General features: G+C 41.1%; 1 protein-coding gene across 3 annotated transcripts in view; it reads right to left on the minus strand.

Annotated features, from left to right (window-relative positions):
• Window positions 1-27,465, minus strand: part of FAM227B (family with sequence similarity 227 member B) — a 600,742-nt gene that overhangs the window by 96,561 nt on the left and 476,716 nt on the right. For all 3 annotated transcript variants that reach the window (XM_073653079.1, XM_073653078.1, XM_073653080.1), the window contains one exon: window positions 27,213-27,373. In XM_073653079.1, the coding sequence (XP_073509180.1) occupies window positions 27,213-27,373 (161 nt within the window). The remainder of the gene's footprint in view (window positions 1-27,212; window positions 27,374-27,465) is intronic.

Genomic DNA, 27,465 nt, shown 5'->3' on the forward strand with positions numbered 1-27,465 from the left:
CAACGGATGTCCAGTCTCTCATTAAACAAGTCTTTGACATGGATTTACCTTTAGGCCCTCAGTTTTTCCTAATAAATATTTTTCTGCAAAAAATATCCAAGAGAAGCACCAGGTTGCTTCTATAAATACTGATTGCAACACATTGTTTAATAGCCCATCATTGGAAACAAACTTTTCCCCCATCTAGGTTTGATCTATATGCTCAGATTAGAATAAGAGAGAGAGCGAGGATTCAAAAAGATCTAAACAAATTGGAGCTATGGGCAGCAACTAAGAGAATGGTTTTTATCAAGGGAAAATGCAAAGTCCTACATCTGGGCAAGAAAAATGGAAAAAGCATATACAGAATGGGAGGAATAGAGCTAAGCAACAGCACATGTAAAAAAGACTTGGGTATACTAATAGATCATAGACTGAACATGAGTCAACAGTGTGATGCAGCAGCAAAAAACACAAACACAATTCTGGGTTGCATTAACAGAAGCATAGAGTCTAGGTCATGTGAAGTAATTATCCCCCTCTACTCCTCTTTGGTCAGACTTCATCTGGAATACTTTGTCCAGTTCTGGGCACCACATCTTAAAAAAGACATGAAGAAACTGGAGCAAATTCAGAGAAGAGCGACCAAAATGGTGACCGGTCTGCAAACAATGTCCTATGAGGAACGGTTAGAGGATTTGGGAATGTTTAGCTTGCAAAAGAAAAATTGTGGCGCAAAGCATGTATAGCTCACTTTAGGCCACATTTTGCTTATTAAATCTGCCCCATTGTTTTTTTTTTTAATCTTCTTCTAAAGCAGTTTTAGAACAAAAGATGGAAATGACTTAAAGGGGTATTCCCATCTCCAAGATCCTATCCCAATATGTAGTAAGTGTAATAATAATATCAGCAAATACCTCCAATTAGAAATGTAATATAGTTCTTTTGATTCTCTATGACACTTACCCCATGTTCAGGGCATTGCAGTAACTTAGGTATCCACGATTACAACCAAAGTTACTGTAATGCCCTGAACATGGGGTAAGCGACATAGAAAATCAGAAGAACTAAACTTAATTTCTAATTAGAGGTATTTGCTAATATTATTATTATTATTATTACACCTACTACATATTGAGATATGATCTTAGAGATGGGATTACCCCTTTAATGTGACACAAGCTGAACCAATTAAAACAATATATATAGAATAACACCTGGAATTTTTTTTTACAATTTTGCTGCATCAATTTTCCTTAAACTAAGTAAGACCATTAACTGGAAAACAGCATGAATGAATAATGAATTAATGTACATAACAGCAAACAGCAAGGGCTACATTCCAAACAGATGGTAAGAGTGTTTATTATACAGCAATACTACTAAATGCCTAATGAAATATATAAACAGTAGATAAGCAAAAATTTCCACATTTCACAACATTATTTAATTTTCTTCTCTCAATTTTCTTTTCAATACACAATAAAAACCTTTTGGTAAAACGTTCAGGAGAATATAATGTATGTTGGCACGTGCTGGCAGGCAGTCATGCTTATAACACAATTTGCATGGTTGCAGGCATATTGACTTATCCATCAAGGCAAGCATAGCTAGTGCTACATTGTAACTGATGAATGAACTTTAAAGAGGTTCACATTGATGCCAGCACAGGTTGATCTGATTATGGAACATTTTCCAGCAGTTAAATGAATAAATTGATATTGCTTGATTTAATTTTATACCACTTCACTGTTCAGAACTACAGCACATTTCTAAATTTAGAAAATGTATTTTACTTGTTAGAAGCTTACTATGCTAAACATATGGTGCAATGAACTGGTTGAAAGCTGCTGGACCCATAAAGGGGTTGTCTCAGCTTATTAAATTAGCGGTTGTAATTACAAGCAATTTACTTTGAAAAATCTTCTCTGTTCTCAAGAATGGAGGGATTTTAAAATCTATTGTTTAAAGCTCATTGCCAAGGTTACCTGCCACCTCTGTAGTCTACAAGAGGTGGCCATTTTTCTGAGCAAGGAGCATGTGCTTGTATGCTCTTTGCTAGTCAAAGTTTAGGCCTACCAAAAAATCCAGCAGGTACATATTAGTAATAAATTACAAAATCATATATAAATGGAAATAATGAAGAAAAAAATCCATTAGCCACTCCAAAATCAATATAACTACACAAAGAGAATAAAGGAGTTCAATAGCTAAAACAGTAGATTTTATTCAAATGCATACAAAATAAATACATATAAATCTGAAGTATATAGAATGAGACAAACAGCACAATGACTAGATCACAAGACTGCAAGGTGAGATGGATATACATCAGTGATTATCACATGTAATATGCTTTGTAATATTGAACAACAAGATCAAACTCTCATTATAAAAATAACCATGTCCAATTTTGAAGGAAAGATACTCCATATATTAAATAAGGACCATTGTGGTCATAGTAATGCTTTACAAAAAAGTGAATTCTATATACAAGATACTAAGAGGTCCATCTTACTGATCATAGAGTACACCAGATCTACCAACCAGACATGAAAAACAAACCCAATGCGCGTATTTGTGATGTTGTTTCTTCAGGGGTATGGTGCATAATGCTAAACTACAGGACCTTAAGTACTATGCATGTACAGCACATGACCGCAATTCCACTAATGAAGTTTAGGTCTACAGTTCAACCATATCGCTGACTTGAACTATCAATTATCAGAACTGTTATGCTCCCCCAGAATATAGGAAGCCGGGAAGCAGAGGAGCGGTGTGCTTCTGAAGATCAATAATTAGAAAGCTGTCATGATTATTGGCCTATTGTTTAAATTTGGGTTTTGTGTTACATATAGTTTTAAAAAAATGGGCATTGTTTTCATGTTAAGATCTTTATTTTGAAAAAAAAAAAAGAGTAATCTTACACTTTTCACACTGGCCACTGGAGATTTTTTTAGACTAACACTTTCAGAAGAGTTTTCAGCAAGGCTCCTTATGAGCAGAGACAGGAATACAACATCTCTAACACATGATCCACTATTCACAAAAGTGATTTCATAGCTAACCTTGCTCCCTTCCCTATAACGATCACTGCTAATTAGATGCTTTAAGGCTGTGTGCCCACTATGCGTTTTTCAAGCGTTTCTGCCGTGAATTCCAGCAGCGAAAACGCTTAAAAAACGCTTGGTAATACGTGCCCCATGCTCCCCAATGATAATCCGCATGTACTGTGCCCATGCCTGCGGAAATTTCCGCTGCGGATTATCATTGCGGAACAATCAGCAGCATGTCCATTAATTTTGCGGACACGCAGCGTAATCGCCGCTATTGACTTGCATTGGACCGCGTGACATCCGCATCACTGCATCTGCCCAAGCGCATATCACACGGTTCAATGTGCGGATGGTACCCAGGTCTGGAGAAGAGGACACTCTCATCCAGACCTGGGTACCATAGAACCTGTTAAAAAAAAGAATTTAAAATAAAAAATAAAGATTATACTTACCTTCCAATGTCCCCCGGCCTCCTCAGTGATGCGTGCGATGTGTTGGGCGGCTCGCGGTGGTGTGAGGACCTGACATGACGTCATTGAGTCATGTGACAGGTCACGCGACCGCTGACGTCGGGGGTCGCGTGACCTGTCACATGACTCAATGACGTCATCGCAGGTCCATATAATGGGAAAGCAGCGGCAATATATTGTGTTAGAGGTCAAAATACACGAATACATAGGAAATATTGAATCTAGACTGGTTTGTCACTTAAAGAAGTATACTTACAAAATGAAGGTTTTTAGCGCATAATTTCTTCGCAGGTCCTTCACAACACCGCGAGACACCGGGGAGGCCGAACGGAGCGGAGAAGGAGACCGGGGGCCATCGGAAGGTAAGTATAATCTTTATTTTTTACCATTCTTATTCTTTTTTTTAAACTATTACTTGGTCACACTATATAAATCCATGCCGGTTGCATGGATTTATATAGTGTGACCAAGTTGTCAAGCACTTTCCAAGTGATGCTAAAATCGCTTGGAAAAGCGCTTGATAACCCGCATGCAGAAATGCATGCAAAAACGCTTGACAAACACTTCTACCTGGCAGGAAAAACGCATGTAAAATCAGCATACGTTTTTCCTGCCAGGGAGAAGCGGAAAAAATATGCACCATTTCTGCATCGTGGGCACATAGCCTAATACTAAAGAAAAGGTCTGAGTCTGTTCAATGTAGCTAATGTATCTATGGATTTCCTTAAACAGGAAGTTAGAGTCTAAAAAAGTACAAGTGGCCAGTGTGACAATTGCAAGTTTCTAATTTTTTTTAAACTGTAATTTTTAATGAAATAAATTGTTCAATTTTTACACGAAAAAAAAAGAAAAAAATTATCCATTTTAAATTTTTACTATCATTTATAGGTTGTCAACCAATCTTATACTATAGTAATACTTTAACATTCGGTTAAACATTTTCAAGTATATAAAGAGTAAAAGAGCAAAGACAAACAAGTACATAAACTCAGACAAAAGGAAAGTGGGGGAAATGATATGGAATGTTATGGCCTATTTATATCCATCTCATAGAAGTCATATATTTAACATGACCCAAAAGGAATCCCAAGGAGATCAAATAAGGTTAAATCTCTCTACAGTATTGTCATTAACGGCTGCCCGGTACTCAAAGTTCCTAATATCCTTGATGCAATAATATAGATCTAGTTAGGAGGGTGGAGAGGTTTGCTTCCAATGGTAGGCAATCAAACAGCGTGCTGCTGTTAACATATGTAAAGGCAATCTAATGGATTTCTTAGATATGGACTTAGGGAAAATATTTAATAAAAAAAGCTGAGGATCTAGAGCAGTGTTTCCCAAAGCCCATCCTCACGGCCCCCCACAGGTCATGTTTTCAGGATCTCCTTAGTATTGCACAGGTGAGAGAATTCCTGATGCCTTGATGATACTTCCATCACCTGTGCAATACTAAGGAGATCCTGAAAACATGACCTGTGGGGGGCCGTGAGGATGGGGTTTGGGAAACACAGATCTAGAGGGACATCTACACCGAAAACCTGCTTAATAAGGAGTTGGACTAACCCAAAATGGTTTAATCAGAGGGCAGTCCCAAAAAATATGAATAATAGCACCTCTAGACAGGACGCAACGCCAGCAAAAAGAAGGAATAGAAGGGTCCATTTTATGTAAAAATTCAGGTATGTGGTACCAGAGATGAAGAATTTTGTACTGATTTTATTTGTATGAACTACAAGATGCAGTTTTAGCTGCTCTGGTCCAAGCATTTCTCCAATCTACCACAGTTAGTGTTTTGCCCCAGATATTCCTCCCATTTGAGCATATAAGAGTGTCTAGTTAAAGGAATCTGTGTCTGGAGTCTGTAGAATATTGTAAGTACTAGATATTAAACCTCTTGTTGTTGAACTATTCTTTGCATAGTCTCTCAAAGGAGTTAGAAATGGAGGTCTGCAAACCGTGGAATAATGATGAGGCAAAGTGCCTAATCTTAATATATTGGAATAATGAAAGAGAATGGAGAGAGAACTTTGTTTTCATCTCATTATAGAAATGTAAAATTTCCATTTTATAGTTGATTATGTCACCGAAGTTAAACAAGCAAGATTGAGTCCAACCCCCTGTCAATGATTGTGTTAGACTTTCAAGGAATTTCGGATGGAAAAGGAAGGAAATAAGAGCGGAATTCGTTGATGCCAGATTGAATTTTTTAAAGCAGACCCTCCATATATTTCTGGTGTACATCATTGGACCTAATAGGTCTATTGAAGGGGGATTGTAAGCCCCATTCCAGATCAGGGAGTTGGGGTGAGCTGGGGCTAACCATAATTTTTCAATCTCCATCCATTTCGAATAGGCAGGTTTAGAAGACCACGATGGAATCATGCAGAGGTGCGATGCCCAATAATAATGAACAAAGTTAGGTGCCACTAGACCTCCCATCTTTTTATCAGCCAACATTACCGACTTTGGAATTCTATGACGTCTTCCTGCCCATATGAAAATTTAAAGTGACTGCTTGAAAAGCAAGTAAATTTCTGAGTGGGACCAATATCGATAAAGTCTCAAAAATATATAAAATTTTGGGGAGAATAATAATTTTTATTGCTGAAATGCGCCCAAATAGCGAGCGAGGGACTAATTTCCATTTTGTCAATAAGGATCGCATTTCTTCATAAAGTCGAGGGAAATTGTTCTCGTATAGAGTGGAGGATGAGGTTGTGATATTGATTCCTAAGTATCTGAAAGAGGTGGTACGCCAGTGGTATTTAAAATTACTCTGGAGGTGATCTAGATGGGGGTCATTTGTGTTAAGTGGGAGGGCTTCAGTTTTAGTTGTATTTGTTTTATGCCCTGATAATTGGTCAAATTTTAAAAGCAGCGAATGGAGGCTGGGGAGCGATGTATGAGGTTCCGTGAGTGTTAGGAGGATATCATCGGCAAAAAGGGATCATTTGAATTCTTTGTCTTTAACCTGGACTTCCTTAATGTCTGATGATGCTTTGATAGTGCCAGCCAAAAGCTCAATGCAAAGGACGAAAAGCAGGGGGGACAGCGGGCAACCCTGTCTGGTGCAGTTTTTAATCTTAATTGGTTTAGAGGAGCTATGAGGAAGATATATTGTAGCTGAGTGACTAGAGTATAATCCCTCAAGAGTTTTTAAAAAAGGGCCCTCCATGCCATATGTCCCAAGGGCATTAAGCATAAAAGGCCAACTGAGGCAATCAAGCGCCTTTTCCACGTCCAAACTCAGGAGGAAAGTAGGTTCTCCAGATTTTTTGACTATTTCTATGAGATCAACTGCCCTTCTGGTGTTGTCGCCTCCTTGTCGAAAAAGGGACGAATCCCACTTGGTCTTTGTTGATCATATAAGGCAACCACTGATTCAGACGTATTGCTAAAATTTTTGTAAACATTTTAACATCTGAATTGAGAAGGGAAATTTGTCTATAGTTTTTACAGTCTAGTCTATCCTTGCCTGGTTTGGGAATCAATGTTATAAATGAGTGTAGCATGGAGTCAGGGATCAGGGCTTCCTTTACAAAAGAATTGAAAAGGGGAATTAATGTAGAGAGAAGTTAATCTTGGAAAGTCTTTTAGTATAAGTAGGACAGACCATCAGGTCCTGGGGTCTTCCTATTTGGAAGGTTATGGATTACTTCCTTAATTTCCTCTTCAGTAATTATGTCATTTAATGATGCCATTGCTTCTAAGCAAAAAGAAGACGATTGACAAGAGTACAAGAACGAAGCAATAAGATTACTTCTGGCTAGTGGGTTAGATGGGAGAGTGGAAGGGAGTGAGAAAAGTTGTGAGAAATAGCCATGAAAAATGTCCACAATTTCTTTAGGGTTATGTGTAATTTGATTATTTTTATTACGAAAGGCATGAGGGGTAGTCTGTTCTATATAATCTCTAAGTTGTTTAGCTAGTAACGTGTGGGCTTATTGGCTTTCTCATAATATCTTTGTAGAGTATAAAGAAGAAGCTTGTCTACACATTTCAAAGCTAAGTTTTTTAACTAAGAACTAACATCTATAAGTCGTTTAAGGGTTATTCTGGAAGGGTTAGAGATCATATTTGCTTCGAGAAGCTTTAATTCGAAGTCAAAGCTTCTTGTTTCAATTTATAGTCTTTCTTAAGTCTAGAGCTCATGGCTATACATTGTTCTCTAAAGTCAGCTTTGTGAGCTTCCCAGAACATTGCTTCTGATGAAACTGAACCTACATTAAGTTCAAAGTATTCTTTTAAATGAAGGAGAAGCTCCTCTCTGACATGAAGCATTTCACTAAAGTCTCATTAAGTCTCCAATGGCAGGTTCGGGTATATAGTGAGGAGCTCTTCAGTCAGTGAAATTTCTATTGGAGCATGGTCGGACCATGTTATGGGACCCATTCCCGCACGTCAGTATACGAAGCATAGGGGTGTTCCCGAAAAAGTAATCTATACGTGTATAGGGTTCTATGAGATGGTGAAAAAAGGAGAAAGACCTGTCCTCTGGATGATTGATTCTCCACAGGTCATATAAAGAGTATTTCCTAATGATCTTATGAAATTCCCTAGAAATATGAATTTGAGCTAGAGATGGTGGGTTACCAGACAAGGCAGATCTGTCCATAGTTTTGGAGAACGTCATGTTAAAATCCCCTCCTAAGATTATGGCTGCAGATGGGAGACATGAAATCTTAAACATAATTTAAGAAATTTGATTTTGGTTATATTAGGAGCATATATGTTGCACCGTATAAGAAGATTCCCCCTGAGAGTGCCTTCTAATATTATGTATCTTCATTCAGAATCCTAATAAGAGGAGGTCACTTGTATTGGGCACGTTCTTGAAGAAAGAATGGCTACACAAGCTTTTTTCCTATCTTGTGTATCAGAGAAAATTATGGGAAAATAATGCAGAGCGAAGTTAAAGGAACCTAATTTATTAAAGTGAGTTTCTTAAAGGAACACTACGTCTGCTTTTAGGGATATAATTTCAGTTAGGGTTAAACGTCGCTTAACATTTGAGTTAAGGCCTTTGACGTTAAGTTAAATGCATCTAATCATCTGATCATCTGTCATGTGCCCCTAACAGCTACAGGTGGAATCGCGATCCACCTATGGATGTTAACATGTTAAATTCTCTGACAGCGGCATTTAGCATGTGTGCGCCAGAAGCGTGTCACTAACTTCACCCATCGGCGCCCTTGTCACATGATTGGTTGGCATGGTGGGTTGGCATGACAACCGTGATTTTGCAGAAGACCCCCGTACTTGTTGCTGCCGATCTGCTATCTGCCCAGAGGCCGGCGTTCATAGCAGGTCTATCAATCTATCATCAGATCGCAACTTCAAGTCTCCCAAGGAGAAACGCACAATCTATGAAAATATAAAAATAGTTAATCCGATTGGTAAACTGCGGAACGAGAAAAAAAAAAAAATGCAGGAATTGCGTTTTTTTGGTCGCCGCAACACAGCAATAAAATGCAATATTAGGTGATCAAAACATCATACCTACCCCAAAATGGTATAACTAAAAATATTACCTCATGGCACACAAAATAAGCCCTCACCCGGCCGAAGATCCCGAAGAAAAAAGGCGCTACGGTCTTGGAAAATGGCGCCATTTTTTTTTTTTTACACACTTTGTATTCTTTTTTTCACCACTTAAATAAAAAAGAACATATACATGCTTGGAATCTGCTAACTCGTAATGACCTGAGTAATCATAATGGCCGGTCACTTTTAGCAATTAGTGAACATGATTAAAAAAAAAAAATTGTGGAATTGCACTTTTTTGCAATTTCACCAAGTTTGGAATTTTTGTCCTGTTTTCGAATACACAATATGGTAAAATCAATGGTGTTGTTCAAAAGTACAACTCATCGCAAAAAACAAGTCCTCACATGGCCATATTGACGGAAAAATAAAAAAGTTATAGCTTTGTGACGCTATAGCAAAAAAGGAAAACGCAAAAACTGAAAATCTCGAGGGCCTGCTTGAAGGGGTTATAAAGATCTAAAATTTTAAGTAACCACTTTTTCAGATACCATCCATAAGTTGTATCAATTTTTCAAATGTTGAAGGTTTAAAACTTAATGAAGACGAACTTGAAGTATATGTACGTCCAAGGTCGTCACCACTTGGCACGCAAAAAATGAGCCCTCACCCAGCCCCAGATTCCGAAAAATGGAGACAATACAGGGAGAGATTCCAACAAACAAATGAGATAAAACATATAATTTTTATTGATTACAATTAAAACCAGGGACTAAAAAACAGGGCAAAAAAAAACTCCAAAAAACATACCATTAGTCCATTAATAATAATAATAATTTTTATTTATATAGCGCCAACATATTCCGCAGCACTTTACAATTAAGCGGGGACATGTACAAACAATAAATTCAATACAAGGTGAGACAGTTTAACAGTTACATCAGGAGTGAGGTCCCTGCTCGCAAGCTTACAATCTACATGGAAATGGGGGGACACAATAGGTGGAAAGTGCTTGTTATTTCAGGTCTGGCAATTATAATAAGTCGGGATTATCATATAAAGCTGTATGATCCGGTCATCAGCCTGTATGTTAAAGTGCAATACTCAATTACCGAGTGCAGTTATCGAGTGCATGGAGGGTGTAGAAATAGATGAACAGTAGGGTGCAGATTCTGAATAGTATTTAGGAGGGAACAGGGGAAAGTTAGTTTACTGAGTAGTTGAGGTGGTAGGCTTGTTTAAAGAGATGGGTTTTTAAAGCGCGCTTGAAGACATCGGGGCTAGGCATCAATCGGATCGTCTGGGGTAGAGCATTCCAGAGAACTGGTGCAGCACGAGAGAAGTCTTGGAGACGGAGGTGTGAGGTTCGGATTATGGGGGATGTTAGCCTTAGGTCATTTGTGGAACGGAGGGCACGTGTAGGACGATAGACTGAGATGAGAGAGGAGATATAAGGTGGTGCAGAACTGTAGAGAGCTTTGTGGGTGAGAGCAATGAGTTTATATTGGACCCTGTAGTGAATGGGTAACCAGTGTAATGACTGGCACAAGGTGGAGGCATCGGTGAAGCGGCTGGACATAAATACGACCCTGGCTGCCGCATTCAGGACAGATTGGAGAGGGGAAATTTTGGTAAGAGGGAGACCGATCAGAAGAGAGTTGCAGTAGTCCAGACGAGAGTGAATAAGAGCGACAGTAAGAGTTTTAGCAGTTTCCAAAGTGAGAAAACGTCGGATTCTGGAGATGTTTTTAAGATGCAGGTGACAAGAGCGAGTGAGTGATCGGATGTAGGGAGTAAAGGAAAGGTTAGTGTCGAATATGACCCCAAGGCAGCGGGCGTGCTGCTTGGGAGTTATGGTTGACCCCTCCAAGGTAATTTCGATATTAGGTAGAGTTAGGTTACTAGAGGGGGGAAACACAAGAAGTTCAGTTTTGTAGAGATTCAATTTGAGATAGAGGAAGGACATGATGCTAGACACAGCAGATAAACAATCCTTGGTGTTTTGTATTAGGGTAGGGCTGATGTCAGGGGAAGAAGTGTATAGTTGGGTGTCGTCAGCATAGAGATGATACTGGAACCCAAATCTGCTGATTGTTTGTCCAATAGGGGCAGTGTATAGAGAGAAGAGGAGGGGGCCTAGGACTGAGCCCTGAGGAACCCCGATAGTAAGGGGATGAGGAGGGGAAGAGGAGCCGGCAAAAGATACAGTGAAGGAGCGGTCAGAGAGGTAGGAGGAGAACCAGGAGAGAACGGTTTCCTTGAGGCCTAACGAGCGGAGCATAGTGAGGAGGAGCTGGTTATCCACAGTGTCAAATGCTGCAGAGAGATCCAGGAGAATCAGCAGGGAGCAGTGACCTTTGGATTTGGCTGTTAGTAGATCGTTAGAGACTTTAGTGAGGGCAGTTTCAGTGGAGTGTAAGGAGCGGAAACCAGATTGTAGAGGGTCGAGGAGAGAGTTATCTGAGAGATAGCGGATTAGACGGGAGTGGACCAAGCGTTCCAGGAGTTTAGAGATGAAGGGAAGATTAGAGACAGGTCTATAGTTAGCAGTGCAGTTCTGGTCCAGGGATGGCTTTTTAAGTAAAGGGGTTATGATGGCATGTTTAAATGATGAGGGAAAGATACCTGACGAAAGAGAGAGGTTAAATATTTTAGTCAGGTGAGTGGTGACCACCGGTGAGAGGGACTGCAGGAGATGTGAAGGAATGGGGTCACTGTTGCAGGTTGTAGGCCGAGAAGAAGCGAGGAGCTGGGTAACCTCTTCTTCTGTGACAGGCTCAAAGATGGCTAGTGAGCTTGAAGTGCAGTAGGGAAGGGGATCCAGGCACTGAGGAGATTGGGCTGAGATGTCCTGATGGATGTGGTTGATTTTTTTCCAAGAAATAAGTGGCCAGATCCTCACTGCTGAGGTTGGTGGTGGGGGCCTGTGCTTTAGGTTTCAGGAGGGAGTTTAAGGTTTCGAAAAGTCGTTTTGGGTTGTTGGACATTGAAGTGATGAGGGTGGTGAAGTAGGATTGTTTGGCCAGATGAAGGGCAGAGTTATAGGTTTTGAGCATGAATTTATAGTGGATGAAGTCCTCTGCTAAAAGAGATTTTCTCCACTGACGCTCAGCACACCTCGAGCAACGTTGAAGAAAGCGTGTTTGCATTGTGTGCCAGGGCTGCCGTTGTCTGTGTCGGATCTTTCTGCGAGTAGAAGGAGCTGCTTCATCTAGGGCGCTCTACAGTGTATTGTTGTAGTGTGACAATGCCAAGTCTGGACAGGAGAAGGAGGAGATGGGGGCTAAAGATGTGTGGAGATTGTCCATAAGCTGCTGGGTATTAATGGTACGTGTATTCCTATAAGTGTGGTAAGTGGGGGTGTCCCGGGTGAGGAGACAATTCTTAACAGAGAAGGAGAGAAGGTTGTGGTCCGAGAGCGGGAGAGGGAAGTTGGTAAAGTCATCCAGCAAGCAGAGACTGGAAAAAACCAGGTCCAGAGTGTTCCCGTCTTCATGGGTAGGAGAATTCGTAAACTGTGAGAGATGGAATGAAGAAGTTAGAGAAAGTAGATGAGAGGCAGATTGGGAGAGGGGGTCATCGATGGGGATGTTAAAGTCGCCCATGATGAGGGTGGGGATGTCACAGGATAGAAAGTGAGGAAGCCAGGTGGCAAAGTGATCCAAGAACTGGCGGGCGGAGCCTGGAGGGCGATACACGACTGCCACTCGCAGGGAGAAGGGTTTAAAGAGTCTGATGGTGTGGACTTCAAAGGAAGGAAACATAAGTGAGGGAATCGGGGGGATGACCTGGAAAGCACATTGTGAGGAAAGGAGCAGACCAACACCTCCACCCTGTCTGTTGCCATGTCTGGCGGTATGTGAAAATTTCAGCCCACCAAACGAGAGAGCAGCAGCAGCAGCGGTGGTGTCTAGCTGCTGAATCCAGGTTTCTGTGATAGCCAGAAGGTTAAGAGAATTAGAGAGGAAAAAATCATGGATGTAAGTTAGTTTGTTACACACAGACCGTGCGTTCCAGAGAGCGCAATGGAAATCAATAGGAGAGATCCGCACATTCCTAAACCATGAATCTGCAAAAACACTAGTGCACGCCCTCATCATCTCCCGCCTTGACTACTGCAACCTCCTGCTCTGTGGCCTCCCCTCTAACACTCTCGCACCCCTCCAATCTATCATAAACTCTGCTGCTCGACTAATCAACCTGTCCCCCCGCTATTCCCCGGCCTCTCCTCTCTGTCAATCTCTTCACTGGCTCCCCATTGCTCAGAGACTCCAGTTCAAAACCCTAACCATGACATACAAAGCCATTCACAACCTGTCTCCTCCATATATCTCCGACCTAGTCTCCCGTTACATACCTGCACGCAACCTCCGATCCTCACAAGATCTCCTGCTCTACTCCCCTCTTATCTCCTCCTCCCACAACCGTATACAAGATTTCTCCCGTGCTTCCGCCCTACTCTGGAACTCTCTACCCCAACGTATCAGACTCTCGCCTACCGTGGAAACCTTCAAAAGGAACCTGAAGACCCACCTCTTCCGACAAGCCTACAACCTGCAGTAACCACCGCTCCACCATACCGCTGCACGACCAGCTCTACCCTCACCTACTGTATCCTCACCCATCCCTCGTAGATTGTGAGCCCTCGCAGGCAGGGTCCTCGCTCCGCCTGTACCAGTCGCTGTCACATTGTGTTCAAGATTATTGAAATTGTTCTTGTATTATACCCCCTTTTTCACATGTAAAGCGCCATGGAATAAATGGCGCTATAATAATAAATAATAATAATAATAAAATGGTGGATATAAAAGGAGTAGGTAAGTCTTGAGATTCATCAGGTGGCTCTTAGGATCAAAAGGTCTGAAAATGTAGAGAGGGGAGGTAAAAACATGAAGGGAGGGGAAACATATGTTGACATCTGACAAAAAAACAGATAAAAGTATCAAATATGCATTACTTCAAGGAATTTTTTAAACTAAAATTCATAACGTCTAGGGAAATCTGAACATCAACAAAGTATGTGCTCAGAATTTCCGAGGGAGCAATGGGGTAGCCCTTAGGCTCCCTGGAAAGAGAAGGAACCAGAACTATTATAATAAGCAACAATTAAAATGATCAGAGAATTAAATGATAATGGGGAGGAAAGTCAGGGCAACTAAATGGTTAACTTAGATTCATGTGGGCCATATCATAAAGCACAAAACATAGATATGATATCCCTATACTGCCACAAGGGAAACCCACAATAGAGAGAAAAAATTAAACAGACTTTGTGTAAGTCAGGGGGGTTCTCATGGGTGGTGAAGTGGGCTGAGCGGTGTTTGGGCTTCTTCGTTTCTTTTGGTTTGTTTGTCACACTGGGGGAGGGGAAAGTGATAGTAATCCTAGCTCCCAGTCCGAGATCTCAGGAAGTGAAATGTTCAAAGTTTTTCAGAAGGAAGGCAAGCCATTATGAACTTTCAAGGATGCTGATCGCCTCTCCACTCTAGCTGTGAGAGAGAAGGGGAATCCCCATTGATAGATGATTTGTACCGGTAGGGCTGAGGATCCCTTCTGCCTCAGAGCACGGTGAGGTCTATCTAACTTAATTTTGTTAGTATTTGGAAGGCATAGGATTCTATTGAAGACGGATGCCAAGATTTTTGGGACGTACTCATTTCCCTCTTGTTCGGGAAGGCCCCTTAATCAGATACTATTAAGTTGTCCTTGTGAAGAATATTCAAGACAAACCCATGTCAATCACTGTACCCTGCTTGGCAGGTTGTAGAGAGATCATCAATGCACAGTGTAATCCGACTCTTTTGAATACACTGCAGCTTGCAAAGGAGGGGGCCGACAGGCTGTGAGTGACAAATACCTGGCAGCAGCCGTGGGCTGCCGAGACCCCCTGTGGCTTCCAAGCCATGCGGTCCTATGTGTGAGAAGCTATAATTTAACATCAAGTTATGGGAAAACGATACATCCGAGTGATAAACCAACCAGATTTTTGGAAACCTAAAGGAATGGAGAATCTCACCATTCCTTTCTTCACCGCTCAGCAAGCAACAATAGGGAGATATGCAGCACAGCCTTTCAGAAGCCCCTAGGCACACTGTATTTGGTCTCCACACATAGCAGGGGCCCGGCTGGATCCGATGACACCAGAACCAGCTCCCTAGGATCGTCCAGTAAGGAGTTAAAGTCCATTTTAGTTTTTAGAGTTGTAGCTGAGTGAGAACAGGGGGAGGAGAGTTGAGTCAAGGTTGGAGGCAGGAGTGGGCGGGATCCAGAGAGTTTTACAGTTCCAACAGTCCCGAGCCCAGAGTCTTTGCTCTTGGGGAGGTTATGACATCAAGACGTGTGGGACAAATCCATCAACCAAGTGAGAGCCCACAGCCTCCCATATAGCAGCCCATCCCCCGAAAGCCAGGCCTTTCCATCTACACTGGTAATTGACTCCTAAGTTCTGCTTATACTTGTTGTGTCATACTTTTGTATTTGTAACTCTGACCACTGTATATGTATAACTTTTATGTATATAGCGTATTGTTTAGTGTGCCCTTACGGCGATTAAATATATTTTTTAATCTTGGACTGTTCTTTCATCTCGATCCATGAACCTTACATCTTTTGTTCGGTCCAACAAACACGCTACCGGGCTGGTTTCTAGCCTGATATAAGTCCGTTATATCAAACAGAAACTGGTGGCAGCTCTTCCAGGCTGACAAGGTTCTGCTTCACTGGAGCTAGTGGATGAGGCTCTAAGCCTGTCAGGGGGTGTGAGCGAGTGTGGTGCCACGTCAATGACTGAGTGGGCCCCCTTTGCTCACTCCCTGGTGCCTCTCTGTACCAGTGTGGACAGGGGGTGACTGTGTAGAACTGTACCAATCTGACCTTACGTGTCCTTGAGAGGGGGTGCGAAACGTCACGTTGGTGCAAAGAGTAGATCCGTATCACGTGCACTGTCTGGCGTAGTGTTACAACAGGGTGGGTGGCGGGGTGTGGATGCATCACAAGTAGTGGCAACAGAGAGGTTCTTCGGGGTTTCCCTGTTGCCGTTTCTTCACAGTCCTCTATTATGGAGGTCCTCCAAATGCCGATTTGCAGCCCTAAGTGCTTCTGCATGGGTGCACACGAATTTCTGGAGCAGAGTCAAATGTTTACGTGTGGTGTTGTGGGCTCCTTCTAACAACTCTACACGTTCTGCAATAAATTTAATATATTGATGCATCACAATGATCTCGGATCTGCATGTAGATTTCACTTCCGAGATGAGGGCCTTAAAATCCTCTTTGGTTGGTATTTGTTTTAAGTAGGCATGTACTTCCTCAGGGATAGAGGATCTCAAAGGAGAATTAGTAATGGAAGAAGTCAGGACAGGGTTGTTGTTCGACGACTCTGATTCCTCCATAAGGTTAAAAAGAGATGGGGTAGCCCCTAGGTCTTCTGGGGGATTAGTTCAGTCTGCAGAGATGAGAGTGTCTTTGTTTACTCCCTTTGATGGGGGACCAAAATTTCTATATTTTTTATAAATACAGACAGAGATATGGAAGAAATATATTGCAAAACATTTAAAAATAGATTTATTTAACACAAAAAACAGATTTAAACAATAGGTCGTTTTCTAATTATAGCTTTCATTTAAAAAATGCAATGTTGAGGTTGATTGTAATTTATTAGAGTATATAAGTCAATTATTTATAGTTAAAGAAAATAAAAATAGGAATTAAAAAGTTTAAATGATGCAACTAGTGCAATAGGAGAAAAGTATTTTTTCATTCACCCCCCCCCCCAAATATTTTTTTATATGTGCCTCTAAATGGTGCTATCACAAAACACAAAATACAACTCAACCCTCAAAAAAAAAACAAGTCCCGAATGGATACATCAATGGCCAAAATTAACCTGCTGTTGTTTCTGGAGCTCAATAAATGAAAAAAAAAAAGATAAAAATGCTATGTACTCAAGACACAGAGTATAGGTGTGTCTTAAAAGGCTTAGATTTTATATTTATCGATTAGGCAGTCTAAGATGAGAGCGTGCAATGTATGTCAGTGTATATTTTTCTGTGGTACCACATTACAAAAGTTTGTATAATTGTATAGAGCTAAGGTCCTTGAACTAAACCCTCCATAACACTGTGATTGGTGTCAGCCCCGGATTGTCAATGTGCCAAAGCGGGCAGATGCCTGGTGCGCCGGCGGCTCAGTTCTACAAAGTGGGCCACCGGCCCTTTCAAACATCTCACTGAAGGCCCTGTGTGCGCGTGCTCTCTCACTTGCACGCGCTGACAAGGGTTGCTGCGGGCCCTGTCAGTGTGTGCAAGTGAGAGAGCGCGCACTCATAGGTCCTTCATCCAGAAGTTTGAAAGGGCCGCCGCAGGGCGCACAGGGCTCTTCTGTCTGACGCTGTCCTGTACACCTGTCTTGTATATATACAGTAGGTCCGGAAAGTATTCAGACCCCTTTAAATTTTTCACTCTTTGCTTCATTGCAGCCATTTGGTAAATTCCAAAAAGTTAATTTTTTTCTCATTAAAGCACCCCATCTTTATTGAAAAAACTTAAATGTAGCCATTTTTGCAAATTTATTAACAAAGAAAAACTGAATTATCACATTTACAATAATTTAAAGAATTTACAATAGATATCCCTCATGTAATGTAAGAAGTGAAATCTTCGGCATTGTACTATATATACACTACTCAAAAAAATAAAGAGAACACTCAAATAACACATCCTAGATCAGAATGAATGAAATATTCTCATTGAATACTTTGTTCTGTACAAAGCTGAATGTGCTGACAACAAAATCACACAAGAATTATCAATGGAAATCAAATTTATTAACCAATGGAGGCCTGGAAAAGTGGAAAAACACACTACAGGCTGATCCAACTTTGATGTAATGTCCTTAAAACAAGTCAAAATGAGGCTCAGTATTGTGTGTGGCCTCCACATGCCTGTATGACCTCCCTACAACGCCTGGGCATGCTCCTGATGAGGTTGCGGATGGTCTCCTGTGGGATCTCTTCCCAGACCTGGGCTAAAGCATCCGCCAACTCCTGGACAGTTTGTGGTGCAATGTGACGTTGGTGGATGGAGTGAGACATGATGTCCCAGATGTGCTCAATCGGATTCAGGTCTGGGGAACGGGCGGGCCACTCCATAGCTTCAATGTTTTCATCTTGCAGGACTGCTGACACACTCCAGCCACATGAGGTCTGGCATTGTCCTGCATTAGGAGGAACCCAGGGCCAACCGCACCAGCATATGGTCTCACAAGGGGTCTGAGGATCTCATCTCAGTACCTAATGGCAGTCAGGCTACCTCTGGCGAGCACATAGAGGGCTGTTCGGCCCTCCAAAGAAATGCCACCGCACACCATTACTGACCCACTGCCAAATCGGTCATGCTGAAGGATGTTGCAGGCAGCAGATCGCTCTCCACGGCGTCTCCAGACGTTTGTCACATGTGCTCAGTGTGAACCTGCTTTCATCTGTGAAGAGCACAGGGCGCCAGTGGGGACTTTGCCAATCCTGGTGTTCTGTGGCAAATGCCAAGCGTCCTGCACGGTGTTGGGCTGTGAGCACAACCCCTATTTGTGGACGTCGGGCCCTCATACCACCCTCATGGAGTCGGTTTCTAGCCGTTTGTGCAGGGACATGCACATTTGTGGCCTGCTGGAGGTCATTTTCCAGGGCACTGGCAGTGCTCCTCCTGTTCCTCCTTGCACAAAGGGGGAGGTAGCGTTCCTGCTGCTGGATTGTTGCCCTCCTACGGCCCCCTCCACGTCTCCTGGTGTACTGGCCTGTTTCCTGGTAGCGCCTCCAGCCTCTGGACACTACGCTGACAGACACAGCAAACCTTCTTGCCACAGCTCGCATTGATGTTCCATCCTTGATGAGCTGCACTACCTGAGCAACTTCGGTGGGTTGAAGAGTCCGTCTCATGCTACCACGAGTGTGAAAGCACAACCAACATTCAAAAGTGACCAAAACATCAGCCAGAAAGCATTGATACTGAGATGTGGTCTGTGTTCCCCACCTGCAGAACCACTCCTTTATTGAGTGTGTCTTGATAATTGCCAATAATTTTCATCTATTGTCTATTCCATTTGCACAACAGCATGTGAAATTGATTGTCAATCAGTGTTGTTAACTAAGTGGACAGTTTGATTTCACAGAAGTTTGATTTACTTGGAGTTATATTCTGTTGTTTAAGTGTTCCCTTTATTTTTTTGAGCAGTGTATATTTCTTTGTGGTATCTGTGCATCATGAATCGTGGTATGTGTTAAAGGGGCCTACTGAGACTGTTTCGCACAGGGCCCACAAATACCTGGAGCCGGCCTTACACCAATCAGTAAGTTATTGCCTATCCTATGTTTTCATTATTTTTTTATTAATTTGTTTCAACCAGTCGACATGTGAGGGATGTTTTCTTTTCCCAGGATGAGTTGTAATTTAATGGTACCATTTTGGCCTCCTGGTGCCAGCGCCCACCGCAGGGATGCAGGTGGGCGACAGCAGGTATTCTTGATTTTTTTTATCACTTTATATTTCTGCTTCTTCTTTATTATTATTTTATATACTGGTATATATGTTTTATTTTTAATACATTAGCTGTTACAATTGCTGCCTAGTGTGTTGTTTTGCTGTTTGTGGCTAATGTTGAGGTGCAGAATAGATCTCACCACTGACCAGTCCTATTACTGGCTAAGGGCAGGCTTCTCCTGGGGGATGACACAGCAGATGTACTACGCACTGACAGGCACTACTGTGCAAAGTCAGGAGCCAGGTGTCACTTTCATGCTGTGTACATTAGGTTACAAAACCACAGCTATGGAAAACTGCACAAATAATTGCAAAGAAAACAATGTCCCATATGAAAACATATATCTTTATAGATCATAAAAATAAATAATTAAAATGACCAAGTAACTTATGGAAAATGGGTACACACTACAGCCGGCCAAAAGATATTAATTATGCTATACGTGTTGCAATGAATAAGTTAAATATATAGATAATTCTAATAGAAAATATGTACAGGACACCGGCACCAAGATCTCATCTCCCGATATCTCAATTTGCGCAGGTGCCGCCTCCGGCGGCCATTTTTCCGGAGTCCACCGCATAGAAAACATGGAAGTGTGGAGGTTCTGGACTTTCACAAAATGTCGGTGGTGCCCCGAACCGCCAAGGACCATCAAACACCCCCTCTTACCACCCTGGGAGTTGCAGCATCGTCCCGCAGCATCGTACCTCCGGACACCCCCTCCTCCAAGCGCAGGACCCGCAGCATCGCCCAACTCCTGCCGCCAAGCACCTCTGAGCAGCCCCTTCTTTCAGCCTGGAATGGGACTCGCAGCATCACCCCGCAGTGTTGCACCTCCGAACACCTCCTGTGTCTCCACTCCACCACCGCTGCCACCCCTCGCCGGGAAGCTGAATTCGGACTGTAAGACGGACCCCCATTTGACGCATTACATTTTTTTCCCTATTTTCCTCCTGAAAATTTAGGGTGCTTCTTATGGTCCGGTGTGTCTTAAACTCCTAAAAATATGGGTAATTTTTTTAGGAACATTTTGGTATGCTCCTCTGTTTTTTTTTCCTATATCTCGGATGCTTTGATTCCATGGTAGTTAGTCCCTGTTACCTAAATCGTTCATCTGTAATATTTTCTTTTTTTATATTCATAAGTAGCAAACTTGCTGCAGAAATGTCTGTGAATGTAACATTATTCTAAATAGGCTTACAGAAATCCTTGCACATGCTACAGACAAAACCCCATTCAGATATACCGAATAAACCTTTTCAGTAGCAGACACCTCTGTAATAAATAAAGCCCAAATGTCTTTGTGGGTAAAAAAAAAAGAATCTTCAAATTTCATCATCTTACATTCCTGAACCTTACTTCTTTTTCAACAAAATATGGGAAGAGGGGTGTTTTTTAAACATACCTCAGGAAGTACTTTGTCAGGCGGTTTAAAGGTGTTGAACAAACAATTTCCTATGGCATGTTCTTGTAGATGATTGAAGCCATGTCTGTTCACTGAAATTAGAGAGCACTTCATTTGGGAAGAGTAGCTTGATTTAAAGGGAATCTGTCAGTAGGATCAACCCTCCTAAGCCGTTTATATGGACATGTAAGTCACAGAAAGTTGAATAAAATAATACCTTGATATCTGCGATCCGCTGTCTTATTCCAAAGAAATCCACATTTTTCTTGTAAATGAGCTGTAAAGATCTATGAGCCAGATGTGCAGGGTGGGCCATTTATATGGATACACCTAAATTAAATGGGAATGGTTGGTGATATCAACTTCCTGTTTGTAGCACATTAGTATATGGGAGGGGGAAAACTTTTCCAGATGGGTGGTGACCATGGTGGCCATTTTGAAGTTGGACATTTTGGGTCCAACTTTATTTTTTTCAATGGGAAGAGGGTCATGTGACAAATCAAACTTATTGAGAATTTCATAAGAAAAACAATGGTGTGATTGGTTTTAACGTAACTTTATTCTTTCATGAGTTTTTTACAAGTTTATGACCACTTATAAAATGTGTTCAAAGTGCTGCCCATTGTGTTGGATTGTCAATGCAACCCTCTTCTCCCACTCTTGACACACTGATAGCAACACCACAGAAGAAATGCTAGCACAGGCTTCCAGTATCCGTTGTTTCAGATGCTGCACATCTCCTATCTTCAAAGCATAGACAATTACCTTCAGATGACCCCAAAGATAAAAGTCTAAGGGGGTCAGATCGGGAGACCTTGGTGGCCATTCAACTGGCCCACGGTGACCAATCCACTTTCCAGGAAACTGTTCATGTAGGAATGCTCGGACCTGACACCCATAATGCGGTGGTGCACCATCTTGTTGGAAAAACTCAGGGAACGTGCCATCTTCAGTGCATAAAGAGGACAACACATCATCATGTAGCAATGTCAGATATCCAGTGGCATTGAAGAATGGCCCCACTATCTTTGTACCCCATATACCACACCATACCATCAAGATACGAGATGTGCAGCATCTGAAACAATGGATACTGGAAGCCTGTGCTAGCATTTCTTCTGTGGTGTTGCTAGCAGTGTGTCAAGAGTGGGAGAAGAAGGTTGCATTGACAATCCAACACAATGGGCAGCACTTTGAACACTTTGAACATTTTATAAGTGGTCATAAACTTGTAAAAAACTAATGAAAGAATAAAGTTACGTTAAAACCAAGCACAGTATTGTTTTTCTTATGAAATTCTCAATAAGTATGATGTGTCACATGACACTCTTTCCACTGAAAAAAAAGTTGGATCCAAAATGGCCGACTTCAAAATGGCCACCATGGTCACCACCCATCTGGAAAAGTTTTCCCCCTCCCATATACTAATGTGCCACAAACAGGAAGTTGATATCACCATTCCCATTTAATTTAGGTGTATCTATATAAATGGCCCACCCTGTAGATCTTCCTGGGAATTTGCCGTCATATAGAGCAGATCTTAAATAAAAGAGGGCGTTACTAGTGTGAGACATGTAATGACTGACAGTTTTTTTTTTACTGATTTACATGTCTCACACTGGTAATGCTCCCTTTACTTTAATATAATCTCTAGAGACAGATTCTCATGCAGATCAGTGTCCGGCCCATAGCCCTGAACAGCTCATTTACATATAAGAAAAACATGGATTTCTCTGGAATAAGACATCGGATTGCAGATATCAAGGTATCATTTTATTCAGTTTCCTATGACCTACATGCACATATAGACGGCTAAGGAGGGTTTAGTCTACGGACAGAATAAAGGGATTCTGTCCCTTTGTTTTTATTTATTTACTTAAAAAATAAGAATAAATGATTTCGCAAACTGCTTCATAACAATCTAGTTCGTTTTTTTTTTTATTTTTTTTACTAATTTTAGACACTTTCTGCGCCTACCTCAAGAGTTAGGAAAACAGTATAGAAATAGAAAAGTTTTTTATTAAAAGACATGCATATTTTTATGTCTTATGAGTTTGTTCTTTCACAAACATATTGGACCTGTTGTTTAATGCTCTGATTCACCCCTTTGTGATAAACACTTGAGTATTTTAACCTATAACTCAATATTTTAGCTCAGAACATCCTATGTATGTTTAAGCTGTGAGCAACACACATCCAACAGCCACATCTAAAAACTGTGGTCATTTTAATTATTGCTTGTGGCACATGTTAATACACCCAAAGTAATTGCATACTTTGCTGTCTGTTGTTAGCTTGGACTACAGGTGTACATCCTTTTAACAGAAATTAAACTTGAAAACAATTAAAAGTGCTAAGTAAGGTTCGGCTCATTACTCAGAATACTTATCTGTTTAATGAAGTCAAATGTCAAACAGTTGCACTACAAAACCTGAAGCTATCATGTGGAAGCACTTTGCTGTATAACAAATTTTCAGATCTTTACTTGAAATTGCTTGAGGGAACACAAAAGTTAATCTTTATTTAAAATAATTCATTTTGAGCAAAGCAGACTAGCTGGAAACAATTACACTAGTCAGAAAGGATAACTGCAATTAAGGCAACCCTAAGTTCCGAAACACATTTGCTTAATGTTTAAACTGAAATGGTTTGTTACCATCCTTTTTGCTAATAGTGGTGTGAAGGACAATTAAAGGGTAAAATATTAACTTGGGGCATATTGTAACCTCTGTTTTATATTTTAACCGGTTCCAAGATGCAACAGGCAGAACAATGAATATTTCAACCCATAAATAAAAGCAGTAAGTGTGGAAACCATGAAATAAACAGATTATGAATGCCCTCTAAAAGCTTCAGAACAGCTATAGAGAATCTCACTATGACTGTTATGATTTTTATGTGGTATTTTTATATACTAGTAATGAATAAATTGCTATAAATTGCATGCAACTTGCTTGTAGTTCATGTACTCATGTGTTTGCCTGGAGAAAGGAGGGCACTATATCAATATGAACCCCTAATAATCAATATTCTTATAAGCAATGTACCAAATAAGGATGGTCAAGATTTTAAGGTCCAAAGTAATTGCTCTTTTAAACGATTGTTGCCAGGATATGAATTGTAAAGTCCAGAATGCACAATTAATATTAGTTTATGGGCTTGTATGCACATTGTAACTTTACCAGTGGTCAGTTTAAAGAAGCATTCCTATCACAATTTTTATCCTCTTAATATATTGCAGTAATCATATTATATAGCCCACTGTATTTACAGTTGCTCATTTTGCCTTTTTACCCAGTTAATTGTTCTATTTTCCAATACATTTATGACATCACTCTGACTCATTCCCTCTTCACAAGAGGAATAAATCGTCAATGTAGCGACGGTACAGTAATACATTGTGAGCATTTGAGTTGATGTTATACATGAAATATTCTTTAAATAACCCCATCTACAGGTTTGCATATGAAGGTGCAAATCTGCTAATCATGGCACAGCTTCTGATTTGTTTGAAAAGTAAGGAATTGAGTTAAAAGACATTATTATGCGAGATAAATGTAATACCCTCAAGCAAAAATTTGGTGTGCTGGCATAAGTTGGTCCTTAAGTAAGTAGTGCTTGATAGACTCTTACCCAAAAAGACTGAATGTACTTCAAGAAAGTATTAGTTTAATGGGGTACTCTGGGAAGATAAAAAATTATCCTAATGCTCATACATTCATAAACTATTAGGATAACATGAATAGTGCTGTTTACCATTCTCACAGTAGCTGTAATTCTGCGATGCTGAAGCTGCTCCTTGGTGCTCCCCCTCCCTTATGAAAAGTTATGTCACACATAAGGGGGCATGGCCTGCTCCAGGCTGCATGCAGCAGCCAGCCCCTGATACCATCTGCTTGTATTCAGTCTGAAGTCAGGGGGCATGGCGGGCACGTGGCCTGCTCCTGGCTGCTAACAGCAGCCAGCCTCCTGATACAATCTGATTACAGTGAACCCCCTGATAATATCTCCTTCCCTGCAGTACTAAATCATAGAGCAGGCCATGCCCCCTGATCCAGAACTGAATACAAGCAGATATTATCAGGGAACTGGCAGCTGCTAAAAGCCAGGAGCAGGCCATGCCCCCGCCATGCTCCCTGATATAAGACTGAATAGAAGGAGATCATCAAAGGACTGGCAGCAGGGAGCAGACCATGCCACTGCCGCGAAAGCATATAATATCAGACTGAATACAAGCAGATGGTATCAAGGGACTGGTTGCTGCTAGCAGCCATGAGCAGGCCACACCCCCTGATTGTGACGTAATGTCCCATAAGGGAGAGGGGGCACCAATGAGCAGCTACAGCGTCACAGAATTACAGTTACTGTGAGGATAGAAAACAGCACTACTCATGTTATACTAATAGCCTATAAAAGTATGATCATTAAGATAATTTTTTATCTCCCCGTAATACCCCTTTAAGGGTGTGCAAATTTATGTAATAACATTATTTTAGTTCTTTGTTTTTTCCACTCGAAAGGTTTTTCATTTATTTTTCAATTGAATTGTACAGATTATGGGTGACATTAAAGTGAATCTGTCACAACAATTGACCTATCTAAACTATTGATATGGGAATACAGGTTATAGACTGCTGAGGACAGTGATCCCTGTATGTCTCATAGCAGACACCTTGCTGTGGATAAATCATCTTTTATCCCTTTAGATAAATGACCTCTTCCAGGCTATGAGGAGGACGCTGCCCGGAAGATAACTCTGTCTCCAGAGCTTATTATACATGAAGGGGAATAACCAGTGAGACAAGTAACTAACACAGAACAGGAGAAATTAAATTTGTCTTATTGCAAATGGGGTCTAAGGGGTAGCGTTTCTCCTTATGGAGAGTGACACACCAGCTCTGGCATGTCAAGGTAAGGAGGCTTATTCGCCATGCAATGCTCCTCTGGGGAATTTAGTATGCAAATTGCCTCTTCAGAGAAAAAGAGGACTTATACTCTATAGCGCCACCCAATAGGTGGTGCTATAGAGTACAAGTCCTCTTTTTCTCTGAAGAGGCAATTTGCATATCTTATTGCAAAGACATTTTCTGCTTCTCTCTGAGCTCTGCTGTATTGCAGCAATATTAAAACCCTGTCTGCCTGTGACATGGAAGCTAAAGCTGAGAGGAACCTGCAGATGTGTCAGGTATAATCACACACAGCTCTGCAGTGAGAGGAGCCTGCAGATGTGTCAGGTATAATCACACACAGCTCTGCAGTGAGAGGAGCCTGCAGATGTGTCAGGTATAATCACACACAGCTCTGCAGTGAGAGGAGCCTGCAGATGTGTCAGGTATAATCACACACAGCTCTGCAGTGAGAGGAGCCTGCAGGTGTGTCAGGTAAAATCACACACAGCTCTGCAGTGAGAGGAGCCTGCAGATGTGTCAGGTATAATCACACACAGCTCTGCAGTGAGAGGAGCCTGCAGATGTGTCAGGTATAATCACACACAGCTCTGCAGTGAGAGGAGCCTGCAGATGTGTCAGGTATAATCACACACAGCTCTGCAATGAGATCAGGAGAGCAGACAGCGGCCATCACAAATCACACTGGTAACTCCTCCTTCATGTATAATAATCTCTGGAGGCAGAGTTATCTCCCAGGCAGTGTTCTCCCCATAGCCTGGGAGAGATCATTTATATAAATATATAAAGTAATAAAAGATGATTTATCAGCAACAATACATCTGATATGAGGCATACAGGTATCACTCTCGTTAGCAGTATATAACCTGTATGCCCATATTAATAGTTTAGATAGGTCAAATATGGTGACAGATTCCCTTTAACGGTGGAAAAAGTTCTGAAATTATTCTTCTTGGTACTTTTTTTAACATGACAAAAAATTTTACCAGGTGTGTGTGGACTTTTTCATATCCACTGTATATCTGTTAACTAAACTGCCCCTTTTATGAGCAGAAGGGAGACGAGTAATAGTATGGAGCAAATGGGAACCATTAAGATTGTTTTTTTCTTACATTCTATTTTTTTCAGCATGTCTTGAAAACATTTATACTAACAACCTATTTTAAAACATTTTAATTATTAATCACATAGTTTAGGGTACATCTAAACTTTTATACTTTTATGTAGACCACCTTTTCTCTTCATTTCCAAAAGCCTCCTCGGTAGCCAATAATCCCTGTGGCATCATTATCAGGGCTTTTGTGAATGGAGAAGGGGTTAGAAGTTCAAAAAACTTTACTTTGTTTCCTTTTATATTAACAACTGTGAAAGGATATGGCAAGTGTGAAATTTCAGTGCGTTTTATTCTGTGTCGTGATATTCCATGAATACAACCTGTGAAGTGATGCTTCTTCAAGTAATTTGACACCAGAAGACTGTGGCTACCAAGCTGGAAAAGCACATGATGAAACTCTGGTCCTGGACCTATTGAGTGAGACTAGGGAAGAATATTGAATGAATGATATATTTAAATAAAAACATTAGGTGAAAACAAAAAGATCGGACATATAAATCCATTTGCCATAGGTG

This window comes from Phyllobates terribilis, unplaced genomic scaffold (assembly GCF_046119375.1).
Source record: "Phyllobates terribilis strain yellow unplaced genomic scaffold, ASM4611937v1 Scaffold_11__3_contigs__length_659146591, whole genome shotgun sequence".
Lineage (NCBI taxonomy): Eukaryota > Metazoa > Chordata > Amphibia > Anura > Dendrobatidae > Phyllobates > Phyllobates terribilis.